At 41.8% G+C, this 14,232-nt stretch overlaps 1 protein-coding gene across 1 annotated transcript in view; it reads left to right on the top strand.

Moving 5' to 3' along the window:
* Positions 1–14,232, top strand: part of aff2 (AF4/FMR2 family, member 2) — a 242,409-nt gene that overhangs the window by 208,228 nt on the left and 19,949 nt on the right. Inside the window, exons 15-19 of the mRNA XM_061725886.1 lie at positions 305–509; positions 4,232–5,212; positions 7,129–7,244; positions 11,480–11,717; positions 12,069–12,202. Coding sequence (XP_061581870.1) covers positions 305–509; positions 4,232–5,212; positions 7,129–7,244; positions 11,480–11,717; positions 12,069–12,202 — 1,674 coding nt within the window. The remainder of the gene's footprint in view (positions 1–304; positions 510–4,231; positions 5,213–7,128; positions 7,245–11,479; positions 11,718–12,068; positions 12,203–14,232) is intronic.

Genomic DNA, 14,232 nt, shown 5'->3' with positions numbered 1-14,232 from the left:
TGTCTTTCCTACAATCATTTCTTTGTTTCCGTTATTCCTTCATGAGCATCCAGCTTCCAAACAAGCCCATCCGAATGAATGCAAGCTGTTTTTAATTATCCCATACTGTTGTATATATCATTTTGTTGTTCTGTTTTTTTCTCCTCTGAACACACATTCGCCCCCTGGAGCAATCCAAGGCAAACATTATAGTTCGCTGTTTGTCAGTGTTGATTATCGCTGGCTTTGGCTTCATTGCTTTGCTCAGGGGGGAATCTATTTCAGTGCGTGATGCTTCCTCTTTTTCTGCGTTCCCTCCAACTAGCCCTGCAGCTAGAGAGAAGGACCTGTTGCCCCCCCCTTCCCTGGAGCATCCCAACCCCCCAAGGCCGCGCAGCAAAGCTCTCAGCATGAAGACGGCCCCGAGGAAAGAGCCTCGCAGTGCTACAGCCTCCAACAGTAACGCAGCCACTCCACCAGCAGCCCTGCAGCCCAGCCCTGCACCCGTCCCTGCTGCCCCTGTTAACCAGGTTAGGTTTGGGGTGTGTGTGTGTGTGTGTGTGTGTGTGTGTGTGTGCGCATGTGTGTGTTTTGACATCTGGAGTGCATGACTCCAGCACCTTGGGGGAGCTTCCTATCACTCATGAACATCTGGAGTTCAGCATCCAGCCCTGCACGAGTAACAGATTGTGTGTGCGGTGACATGTTCACTGTTGATGACTCCTCCAAGACTCTTGTGATACAGTTATCAAGGTGGTGTGTTCTATTATTGATTGCTTTCATTTTAATAAAGGAAAGACTGTAACTGTAACTTCACAGAAAGTCTTTGAATACACCTGAAGTTTGGCTGAAATGCAAAAAGGAAATAACATTGGATGAAAAAAAAGCCTCCATCGGTTCTTGGCAGAAATTTTTATTTGTTTGTTTTTGAATCATAGGACAGGATTAGATTTTTGATGGACGCATGTGCATCATTAGTGTTGCAGGCCGTCGTCTTCATGACGATGGTTTGAGAAGAAAGTTCTGGAAAGAAAATCTGTCACAGAGAAAAACAACTTGTTAACCAAAGTTATCGCTAACGTTGAAACAACGGCTGCAACGCCCAGCAAACACCTAACACAAGTTGTATTTGAAGCAGAAACCGACATGTCGGACCTTTAATCCCTGCTATTCATATCCTGCAGGACATACATACAGTTACAAAGAGTATACTACTTATAACAGGGCAGAACCTCCTCTGTTTACATGTATTTTATTTATTTATCTGTTCATGTAGCCGTGGTTTAACCATCAACATCCCATTGAGATCACAAATTTCATATTCAAGATAGTCCTGGCCGAGAATCAGCAGCAACACGCTCCACAGACAAGAGGCGCTTACAGTTAAAAACAGACAACGTAAACCAAAATAACAATTTAACCAAAATGAACAGGAACTACAAGCAATGACAGGTCAGAGACTGCATCTATTCAGTTCAGTTTTATTTATAGAGCATCTATTACAACACAAGTTGGCTCTAGGTGGTTTCCAGAGACCCAGAACATAAACCCCCGAGCAATTATTACATTAACAATGTCAGGTAGAAACACTCCTAGTGGGAGAAAAACCTTCAGTGGCAAGAAAAACTCCCCTTTAGGAGGGAAGAAACCTGGACCAGGACCTGGATCATAAGGGGGTAATTCATCCTTCACAGCTGTGAAGGATGACGTTCCAAAGAAAAAAAGAGTAATTTTGTCAAAGAAACAGAAAAAAACCCAGTTCTGTTAATCTACATAATACCTGTTTATGTTTAAAAACACATCCAAACATTTGTACGGTGGATTCTGCAGATGGCAGCGTTGATACTGAGTACTGGGAGCTTTTCTTCACTTTCCTCCACCAGATCTGCCTCTGTTGTCAAAACTGCAGATAGTACCGACTTTACATTTTAACTGAGAGTAACTGATCAGCTCTCCTCTTACTAAATCACAATCATTTAGGTCAAATTTAATTAGAAAAGAGCTAACATCAGAACTTCCACCCATCTCTTACATGATCTACTCAGTAACAAGAACATGTGTGAACACTGTGGAAAGAACCTTCTGCATTAGTTTCTACAGATTGTGATCTGATATTCGTTTAGGTCTCAATTATAAACACAAAGTGCTGAAGCTGATATTGTAAACATAAATGTAGGAATATGACCTGAACACACGTGTTACACATTCACAGGGCTGGAGTGAGACGTCAATGCAGCACCTGGAGTTAATACCCGGTCAAACCTTGTTTGGCAGCGTTGAATTCAAGTAGGCAGCTCTCCGTCAGAGCTGCACCGTGCTCAGGAAGAGTTTTACCCGTCCTGCTTCAGCTCACACACACGTGCAGGATGTCGCTCCACACCAGCTCTGTGAGGTCACAAGGCCGATTCCCAGTTTCTGAATCTGTTTTGTGGTGGATTCATTGATTAGGATTGAGGTCCTGCAGCATCACCTATCACATTATCCTCCAAGATATTTATGTAAACTTGGGAATTCTTTTTCCCGCCAGTGATGAGTAAGTGGTCCCTACTTTACTCTTTAGATACTGCTTTAAGACAACCCTTTCCCACTGCCAAGGTGGACTTTGTATTTTTTTTTTTTTTGTTAGTTTCTTGTTCTGGAGAGCAGCATCTTCAGTTGTGGCATCCTCCCAAGCACACACTGCCTGTTCAGTGCATTACTATGGTAGAATCATGTACCGCGATGTTTGTGAGCTCCTGTAGCTGTTACACGTGTTTTCTTCTTTACCTCACTGAGGATTCTGCGTTGTGCCTTTGCAGTCATGTTGACTGGGCACCCACTTCCTGGAAGTTGGTAACCGCCTCCCTTTAGAGACATGTAGCCCAGGAAGATCTTCTCACAGTTACCCAGGTCTTTCTGATTGTTTTTATGCACGCAGGTTATTTGGACTTTCATGTGCACTGGTGCACTGTTGTATCCAAACATTAGCAACATGAGCTTTGGCAACAAATAAGATAACCTGAAAGTAAATATGTTAAAAAATAATATTATAAGATAATGCAAAACCATCATCTACTGATAAAGGTGTGCAATGTCTCAAAGCTGCAGCATGATAATATAAAGCATGTTTTGTGTGCATATCACTGTGATTCAAATGAAGATCAGATCACATTTCGTGGCAACTTAACACAGAAAACTAATAATTCAAAGAGGGATACATACATTTTTCTTCTATAAATCTCTGTAGAGAGCCCTTATGCAACAATGACAAACAGAGAAAGAAGTGAGTAAATAATATCTAAGACACTGAAACCAACATTCAGTCATACTATTAGTTGTTGTTAATACTCTGTTGCTGCAGAGCAGGCCGTGCGTTGCTTGTCCTTCTTTGTGAAACACCGGTCTGTTTGATGTTCCTCATCTTTCTTCTAAACTGCTCTCTGCTGTTGAATGAATGTTGGCAACACAACAATCAGACGTACGTGTCACTGCTGCCATTAGTGAGGATGCACCTGTAGTAGTGATCTCTAAAATATTACAACTACGATGTCTTCTTTAAGGCTGCTCAGCTGGGCCTAAAACTCATTCAAAATAGGAAATGTTGATTCAACTGCACTGCAAAAACTCAAAATCTTAACAAGAATATTTGTCTTATTTCTAGTTAAAATGTCTCATTTTTAGTCAATAAAATTTTCACTTGTTTCAAGTAAATCTTCACTTAAAATAAGTAGAAAAATCTGCCAGTGGAACAAGATTTTTTTGCTTGTAATGAGAAGATAAATTTTGTCCCACTGGCAGATTTTTCTACTTATTTCAAGTGAAAATTTACTTGAAACAGGTGAAAATTGTCAAATAACAAGTTATTTTTCTGGTAATGACTCTTGTTTTAAGTGTAATGAGATTTTTTGACTAAAAATTAGACATTTTAACTAGAAATAAGACAAATATTTCTGGTAAGATTTTGAGTTTTTGCAGTGTGTGTGGCTTAAATATTAGTGACGTTCAGAATGAGTCAGTCAGACATGTTTCATTTCACTTCCCAGATTAGTGGAACGAGCTGGCAACTGGTTAAAATAAAAAGATAAATATAAAAAGACTTTTGTTGGGGGTTAACACTGCATTTTAATTGGGGAAGGTGAAGAAAATGCAGGTTACCGTATGTGTGATTTTTTTTTTTTTTTATGTGCATATGAATGACTATGAGCTAACGAAAATTCTCCCCTCTCTCTCACTCTTTCATTTTTATGGATGTTATTCACACACACCTCACCAGGATAAGAAGAAACACAGAGGCCCCAACACCAAAATCACACCAAAGTCCAGGGAATTCATCGAAACAGATTCCTCCTCCTCATCGTCAGAATGCCACTCGGATGCCGAGGAAGCCGTCAAAGTCCCGTCTCTGGCGGCTCAGACCGCGCGGCCCGCCGTCAACACGCAGGCGGTGTCCAGCACGCACATGCACATGTCTCTGCCCTCGTGCCCGGGCTCCGTGGGCAGCGTGGGCAGCCTGGAAACCTTCGGAGGGGCAGGGCTCCAGCTCAAAGACGGTAGCAGCGTGACCACCAACGGTAGCAGCAGTCACGGTAGCAGCAGCAGCGGCAGCAACGGCAGCACCAGCATCAGCAACATAAGCAGTTTTGCTAATTCTGTCCCTGATCCTGGAGGGTCAGGGGGCCAGATCAAGGACATGGAGTCCATGTCCCCACCCTCCAACGTGGGAGTCCCTCTCTCCCCCTTGAGGGATTACCATGAAGTCCAGAGTTTATGGGTGAAAATTGACCTAAATTTGCTCAGCAGGATACCTGGCCAGGATGTGGGGGAGCGATCTAGGCCAGGAATAACGGAGAGGGATGAGAGCGAAGGGAGAGAAAGAGAAAGAGGTGCGGCGGAGAGAGAAAGACAGAAACTGATGAAAGGGGAGAGACAAGAAGAGGAAACTGAGCGATTAGTGCAGCACAGAGAGAGGCAAGGTGACAAAGACAGATTAGCAGAAAAGGAGAGGCAAATGGAGAGAGAGGACAGGGAGAAATTTGGATTTGGGGAACGGGAGAGAGCGGCGGCGAGGGATCGAGAGAAGATTTGCCAGAGTCTCGGGGTTCTGGACAACTCCCCGGTGCAGGAGCAGAGTAATCCCCGGCTGACTGGAAGAGCAGACCGAGCAGAGGCCGGAAGTAAAAGCAGGAGGCCGGCGGCTGCTAACATTGTCGTTCCCATGGAAAAACACACCAGCAAGAGCAAGAGGAAACACAAGGTGTGCATCAGGATGCTCCTCTCTTTCCACATCTATAGTACAGTTTAGAGGGAGAAAATGAAGACTATTACACAGTCTGTTCTGTTTTGACCTTGATAAGCTGGCACTGGTGACACCTGACGGCGGTGGCAAACGAGAAGGAGCCAACCTTAGTGGTAACTCCTGGATCTGGGGCAGCAGCCCGACCGATGACCAGGCCAGGCCGAGCCTGTTAAACTATCTAGGCTTCGGTCGCTGGCCTGAACAAAGCTAGCTAGAGTAGCTGCTCTTCTTATTGTTTTCTACTTACTTTTACGGTGAGCTACTGCAGGATCTGGCTGCTGCATAAACATGACTGCTAGTAAACCTAAAAGCAAGTAAACTTAGACGTGGCAGAGTTCTTTCTCCCTGGAGATACGGCTTCCCAACGACATTATTCAGAGTAAATGTCACCGTGTCCTTAAGGAGGCAGATTTTTAACATATTTCATGTTCAAAATACTTTAAAAACACAAAGTTTCTGTTCTATCATCCACTTTAGTCCTCAGCAAGCCTCAGTCATGACTGGGTGATGAATTCTGAAAGGAGTCAAATATTGTCTAAATCACTGAAAATACAAGTTCTGCAGTAATAAACAAAGGAGATGTCATATTTTAAAGTGACACGAGGAACTTTTGTCATTTGTAGCCGAGCAGCAACCACCCTACCTCCAGGGTGAGACTCATGCTGGACTAAGATTCGTTGCAGTTCCTCGACTGGCCCCTAAAGGCGGGCTGCAAAAGCCACTCATATTTACAGCCTGGTTTAAAAAAAATAACATTTTGGAGCCAGGAGAGTTTATATCAAGCAATATATTTATTTCTAACATAATTGATTGACAGATGAATCCGCCAATGGCTAGCCGTTTTCACTTCCTCATCTGTAATCCTCACGCTACTGTGAAAGCAAATCAGCCGTTTGTATTAGCATCGGCTAAACGCAACAGACATTTTTGATTTCACTGTTGAGTCGACATGCTAAATGGTTTATCTATTTTTCTGTTCTTCGTTTCTTCCTTCCTCCTAGTTTGCCATGACATCCACTGCTGCTCTGTGAACGACTTCCATCATTTCAAAGTCACTTTGGGCGTATTCTACTGATATTTATGTGGAATCTGAGAAACAAATCCTCAACGTATTCCACAATAATAATTGATAAACACATCTCTATACCCTACAGAAGAGTATTAGGGCCATGCAGGAGAAAAAATATTTGAGAGGGGAAGATTTTTTTTTATTGTGCACTTCGAGAAAAAAGTCGAAATGTTGAGAAAAAAGTTGAAATGTCAAGATTTTTGTTGAAATACAATTTCAAGAATAAAGTCGAAATTTTGCCTTTTTTCTCAACATTTCAACATTATTATCAACATTTTGACTTTTTTCTCAATATTTCGACTTTTTTCTCTAAATTTTACTTCAACATTGATCTCGACATTTCGACTTTTTTCTCGAAGTGCATAATGAAAAAAAATCTTCCTCCTCTAAAATATTATTTTTATTTTCGTCCTGCCTGACCCTAATACTCTTCCATACTATACCATTTAACCCTGTAGTGTCCACAAACTGCAGGTAGAGCATCACACAATCTGGAGCTACATTAAAAAGCGAGTCATTTTACTAGCTTCCACATTATAGTTGGGTACCAGCTTCAGCATATCAACCTGAAGATGCTAGTGGCCAGCTTCACCAGTTAGTAAGGTAATAGGTAGCTTCCTCCTGCCCAGATCAAACCAGTAGTCCCCTCCTCATTTGCCCCCACTGGCTCTTCAGCGACCAGCATCAGATTATCTCTAGTAGACTTCATTATGTCCCGTTCTTCCTTGTCAGTCCTCAGCCATTCTGTTAGTCTGTGCACATTTCTCCCTTTGATACCTCTATTTTCTGTCTCCCATTTTAGCAGTTGGATCACAGAGAATCATCAGTGAAATGTAATAAAAAGCTACGTTTGGACAAAGACTGTTTGCTCCTGCCGCCGTGCATCTCTCCAATACACAACCACAAAAACAGCTCCATAGAGTAAGTATTCGTACCTACAAGATCATCTCAGAGAAAAGACAAAAGCTACACACTACTGGCCTGAAAGCCTCAGACATCACGCAGAGCAGATTTTGTCATCATATAAATAAATGATCAAAGGGAACAGAATGCAGCCAAACACGGTGTCATCAATGAATCATTCATACTTAGTTTAATACTCCTTTTCAAGGTTTGATTAATTCAAAACAAATAGAGTGAGTAGTTAGTCCTGTTCTCACAAGCTCAGCTGTAGCATTGAGACTAAAATGTCTCAACTAAGAGTCCTGCAAGATGAAGCTTGAAACCAGGTCCTCAAGCTCACGTGTTTTCAGCTTATTAACTTTCATTAGCACAAGAAATACTTAAAGGCAGAGTGAGAGTGTTTTTAAACTTATAGAAACAACGACTATGATTTTAAATGTCAAGAAACGAGGCGCCCTAGATAGCTCAGTGGGTTTGAATCGTGGCCTGTCGGTCTTTACTGAGTGTCTTACCCAGTGTTGCGAACTCCTCAGTAAGGAAAGTAGCTATTGGCTGTCCCAAAAGTCGCTAGAAGTCGCTAAATGACGGCATCACCTAATTTGCATAATTGGCCATTTGCATATAACTGTAATGGACGCTGTAGGAGAGAGGAATAACGTCGTGGGAGAGACAAAAGTGAGTAAAAAACACCCTAAATATGTTTAGAACTACAAATGTACAAAAATAATTTCAACATTAACAACATTTAATGATTTTAATGCTTTGTCTAGATCCACATTACACACATCAGTTTTGTCCTGTATTGTTAAATGTTATAACAGCAAATTTAATCAAAAGATTGTTATGTAGGGTGAAATTGCTACCTCTACAACCAACCCTCCTCCCTCTATCCGGGCTTGGGACTGGCAAAGTGACCCAAAAGACACACTCTCGCAGAGATACTTAGGTTTTTTTTTTTTCATAGTTTTTTGTTGTTTTTTTTTTTAGGGGGGTTTGTTTAGTTTTCGTTTATAACTTAATACTCCACTTACCTGTAGGAGCCTACAACAAGTCATAGTAAACCATGAACATAATTTGCAACAACAATAACATGTTTAACATTTTTTTGTATAGACGGTTTTGACTTGACAACATTAACAATCTAAATGGACAAAAAGAGACAAAAGAAAAAAACTGTCAGTGGCAAAGAAAATGATAACTAGTTTGGCCCTAATTCAGGTTCATTGTAGTTTTACAGGTTCCTCGGCCTCCACACACACACACACACTCTGCGTTGATTTAACGCGGAACCATAAATCCGGCTTTACCCATTCAATTATGTGCGCTCGGCGCAGAGCGGACGAAAGGCCGAATTGAACATTGTCTCCAAAACACCAGATAAGTCTCCAATAACACTAGAAAAAGTCGCTAGATTTGTCGCTAGTCGCTTTTTTGAAAAAAAAGTCGCTATAGGGGTCTGAAAAGTGGCTAAATCTAGCGACAAAGTCGCTAAATTGGCAACACTGGTCTTACCGCCTCAATCTACGTGTTTCCTGTCTAGCCACTTTCAAAGTAAGTAGCCACAAAAATATTTAAAAAGAAATGAAACATGGCTGAGGATCAAAGTAATTTGCATTAACAGAAAGAAGCCTCCATCTTTCCACCTCTCACCATCAAGCATCAGATTATCAAGTGATTGGCCTGGAGACAAGTGGAGATAATCAGGATAATTCAGTCCCATCACAACGAGGGGAAGACAAGCTGTGGATTTGAACTCTCCGTGTGGATTATATAAAACCAGACTGAGCAGACTGTCACCCTACCTGGGCCTCCGTGCGACAGCTACAGAGGAAATGTTTTCATAGCATCTCAGCATTATCAAAGAGGAAGAGGGGGGGGGGGGGGGGGGGGGGTGACCGGGAGCTGAACCCGTTACACTATTTGAGTGTCTCATCCTGCAGGCTTTCTGCACACTCCTCAGACCCAGTTAGCAACTTCTGGTGAACACGTATTACCGATGCAAGGTTAATCAATCAGGATATTGACAAAAGATAGTTAATTACTAATATACACTTTATTACTGAGCTATTAAAACTCATTCATGCAAAAAGGATGCAGCCTTTTTGTTGAGTATTTGAAAATTGGACAGAAAAGAAGCTTAATTAAGCTCCGTAAATAGATTCAATTTGTCCTTTCTTAGTTGTGAAATTGTTTCGGTGGGTTGTTGGTTTATTGCTCTGAAATTACTGTCTAAAATTACTGTCTTAAATTACTGTCTGCAGACAAAAGCAGAGATTCTTCTATTTTACTACACTGCACGTTAGTTTGAGAGTACCAGCCAGCAGTTAAATGGGATGTAATTAAAGAAAAACACAGTGCAACGCTGAGTTAAAACCCAGGGTTTTATATTAACCTAGACTCAGTGGGCCGTGACTTACCTGCTGACAAGACGACACTAACATCACAACTAGATATCATCTTAAACCGCCACTGCAAAGTTTTAGAGAGAAATCTCAAGTGTGAATTTCTCCTGCTTCTGATTTTGAAATTTCTTGTTAAAGAAGCACAAACACACGTGCGTGCACACACAGACACACACACACACGTGCGTGCACACACAGACACACCACCACCCCGTGATCCACACATGAAGATACAAGCAAAGGAGCGTAGCTGTACACACAAACACATTGTAATTATGCGGCACACAGGCACGAAGGCGCACACACACTCACACGCTCTTTCTGCAGCAGCTAATTAGTCTTTGTCTCCCCGATTTTGTATATTATCTCTCATGTTGGCGCCTGGGGCCTTGTTCTGTGAGCTCAGCAACTTTCTAGCTGCATCAAACCCCTCAGAGTTTCCAGGGAGAGGAAAACATAAAAATATTATCTCTTGTGTTACAAACAATATGAGTCACGACGAGGCAGCTGAGGGAATAATCATGGATGCGCTACCGGTGAAGGGAGAAATACAGCAATCTTAGAAGGAAAGCGTCTCTCCATAACTGCAAATAGCATTTCTCCAACATCTTGTTGTGGATTTGGTGAACATGTACGCAAGGACACAAGAGCTTATGCTCAGCTCCAACCCAAGAGTCCTCGCTCTGCAAGATGTCTGTGCAGTCTTTGACACCAAAATGTTGATTCACTTATAGGCCTGTGTTGAAAAAAATTGATTTGCCAATTCTAAATCGATTCTCATATTAATTCCTAAAAATTGATTTGTATGTCTAAAGATCGATTTTTTTTCATCATTACATTACAATTTTTGGTATTTTGTTGTTTATACCCAAAAAAAGAATGTTTTGTTGGACACGAGAATAACTGGTGCCATGTTTTTGCTTTTGAATATGTTTAAACGTATAAAAACATTAAAGTGTTCAGTTATCATTGCATAAATTATTTATATTTCATTACTTTATATACTGTCTTGGGGTGACATTTGCTTAAAATGCTGAAAACCTAATTCTCAAAAATGTAAAAATTAAAACCGAAAATGGAAAAAAATAAAACAGAATGTGGGAAAAACTAAAAGCGATTTCATTCGTCCTCTGTTTGCTGCCCTGGATCTGTTTGATAATTCTGACCCACAATGTTTCTGAAAGCAGTTCTATCAGCATTCTGGGAGGTGATTGGTCCTTACAGCATCATTAGTTGCAATACTTGATGTTGAATCTCAATATAATACCAGTAGTATAATACCATATGTTGCAGAACTACACAGTCATATAATTCATGCAACAGCTCAAAAAAACTGTTTTAATAACACTAACCCAAATCAATATCAGATTCAAATCGAATTGGATCGAATCAAACCGTGATAATCGATTCTGAATCTTAAGAATCGGAATCGAATCTATTCTTGACATTTGAATCGATGCACTTGGAAAGATCTTGAAAGACAGATGAACCCCCCAACAGCATGATCCCTACATGGATCCAGAGAGGCGGGTGGAGGCTCAGGAGGCCGGTCTGCTCAGGACAGGGGGCAGTTGGTGGGGTGGGGGGACAAAAACAAGAACAGCACGCGGGCCCCCAGCAGGAAGCTCACAGGAGTGAGAGGGAGCACTTTCAGGAGCAGCTACTGTACGTCACAACACCATGCAAACACAAAGCTCCTGACTGCTCCACATCCTCCAGCCTCCAAAATAATAGTTATATCTCACATCCACAAAAGACTAAATAAGATATCCTTGAACAAATTCTTCAAATTATCTAACAGTGTTGTCATGTTTGTATCTTTGCGTGTGTGTGTGTGTGTGTGTTGCACAGCTCTCTCAACAGAAAGCAGGCTCGGCGTCACGAGGAGAAGCTGCTTCCACCTCTGTTGTCCCCCCTCTCCGACGAGCCCCCCCGTAAAGCCTCCTGCGACGCCGGTTCCTCCCTGGGCCAGGAGGGCGGTGCTGCCGCCAGGCTGCCGTGCTGCACATCCTCCACGTCCGCCCCGTCCTCCTCCCACAGACACCGGAGAGGCGAAGGGAAAGCTTCGTCTCACGCGAGGAATGGCAATGTGAGTGCTTCACCGCGGGCCGGCACACACCGCTACAGGCAGATTAATGCTCCCTCTCTGGGTAGGGACTCGCTCAAGACAGATTACCCTTTCAGGAGAACAAAGGTGAAGGTGGCGGAGGAGTAATTGAAATGGAGTGTGAGAAAGGATAAGTCACATGTCAGTGAGGGAGTTGATGTGACTCTTAACCTGCTCTTATTCTGTCAGTCCTCCCTCATCTGTGGCACAGCAACGCCGCCGCTCACCTCACAAGGTCCACAGTAACGCTCATCAGCTGTTTGTTGAAGACCACACGTCAGAATACACATTTGTACTTTTTTAAACATTGTTTAAATACTTTCTGCACTACAGGAGATGGATTCCCACGCCGATAAACCCTGTGGAGAAGGTTACCATGCCAACAATCATTCAGACTCGGAGGTGTGGTCGGAGCACCTGATGGATCCTGCTGAACCCCGCAGGACACGGCTGACCTTCAGTGACACGTATGTACAAGTACATGCCACCGTGTGCTTTCTAAACCTTAAACTGTTAATTAAAGGGATTCACCGAAAGCTGGACACACACCCATGACAACAGTTGTGGTCCCAGTCTCCCAGTCAGCCTTGATTGTTCTGCAGATCATTTCATCAGGCTTCCCTGTGCTGCGAGTGCTGTTAAAAGCCAGCTACAGTCTGCTGGAAGAGCATTTGGACCATATATGTCTCACATGGTAAATATCCAACATGCTGCATATTTACCATCAGAGGTATCGTTGTGTGACGGGAATCCCGGAGACAAAGAGCCTCACACACTCTGTGGGGTTGTGAAATGGTTGTTGTGGGACCCAGATGTAGGAGAGATCAGGAGGCAGGAGTTCCAAAAAAGCAAAGATTTATTTAATCAAACAAAAAGCGCTGCTTTGCAGGATGGCAAAAACTCCAAGAACAAGAATCAAAAACTACAAACTCATGGGAAACACGTAGGGAGGAAACAGTACCAGAGCTGGTAGAGTAGCCAAAGGTTGTACTCAAGTAAAAGTACTGTTACTTCAGAATAATATGACTCAAGTAGAAGTAAAAAGTAGTCATCCAAATAATTACTTGAGTAAAAGTAAAAAAGTACTTGGTGAAAAATTACTCAAGTACTGAGTAACTGTTGAGTAACGTCTGATTTATTTTTTTAACACAACCATTCAAACAGACAAAAGTACAAAATAATCATCTTCAGGTAAATTAAATCAATAAAATAATAAAATAAATTAAAAAATTAAAAATAGCTTAAATTAAAATAATCTTAAAGTAAATTCAAGTACTTTAATAAATAATATAAATAAAATAACAATAAAAAAATAAATTAAGCACAAGTAGCACAAAATTTCAAGCCTTTGTACTTTTCTTTTTTAACCAGGCAGAACTAGAACAAACATGAACTCATAGAAACTCTGTGTGTGTTTGAGTCTGTGTAAATGTGACAAAACATGCAAAAACAAACATTTTCCCAAAGAATCACTCAGTGATGTCATGAGATTGACGCGTACGCGGATAAAAGGGATAAAAGAAAAGTAACGAACTCAACGTAGCCTAATGTAGCGGAGTAAGAGGAACAGTTTCTTCTTCACAAATCTACTCAAGTAAAAGTACAAAGTATAGTGATTCAAAACTACTCCTAAACGTACAAAATTTCCCAAAACTTACTCAAGTAAATGTAACGGAGTAAATGTCCAATAAGACAAGTCCAGATATACAGAAGGGATAACGAGACACAGGTGCAGACAATCAGGGCCGATGGGAAACAGGAAGTTCAAACCAGAACTGAAACACAAAGACACGGGCTTCAAAATAAAACAGGAAGTGTCAAACCCTGACATATGGACCGTTATGTGACATGTAAAGATAACCAGCCAGGAAGGGTGCTCAGAACTACTGACGGAAATGTATTTAAAGTTAATATAAGCAAAGCTTAAACTTACTTTTCCTTCTCTCCAAAGCCCTGAGAAAGAGAAAGAGCAAAACATTGCAAAACACATGAATACGTGACTTTTCTAATAAATTTAACTCCACATTTCACGCTGTGAAGGAGGTGTAGGCTCTGTGTGTGTGTGTGCGTGCGTGCGTGCGTGCGTGCGTGCGTGCGTGCGTGCGTGCGTGCGTGCGTGTGTGTGTGTTTACCTACAAGCAACTTCTGTTCATGTGCTTTGTCACCACCACAGGTCTTGTCACTTAGATGAATATGCTATACGTACTATAATATGTTATAGCAACAAAACTTGAACCGAATATCTTTTACGCATTCTGTTTTTCTGACCTTAACAAACCGATTTCCTTTCATTCCGAGCAAAGCGCACGTGGAGTGTTGAAAAAAAGCTATGTCAGCACGAGTGCTTTTATGTTGAAACCTTAATAGATGATGCATTTTCTTTTCTATTTGTCCCAAAAGGCCTGTGCATTATTCATGAAACATGTTTTGTTGTTGTGCTGAGGTTACACCGATAGCCGGAGGTGTGTATACATATGTAAGAAACAGCGCGCGGCTC

Source organism: Cololabis saira, chromosome 7, assembly GCF_033807715.1.
Source record: "Cololabis saira isolate AMF1-May2022 chromosome 7, fColSai1.1, whole genome shotgun sequence".
NCBI lineage: Eukaryota > Metazoa > Chordata > Actinopteri > Beloniformes > Belonidae > Cololabis > Cololabis saira.
This window is presented reverse-complemented; position numbering and strand designations above follow the sequence as displayed.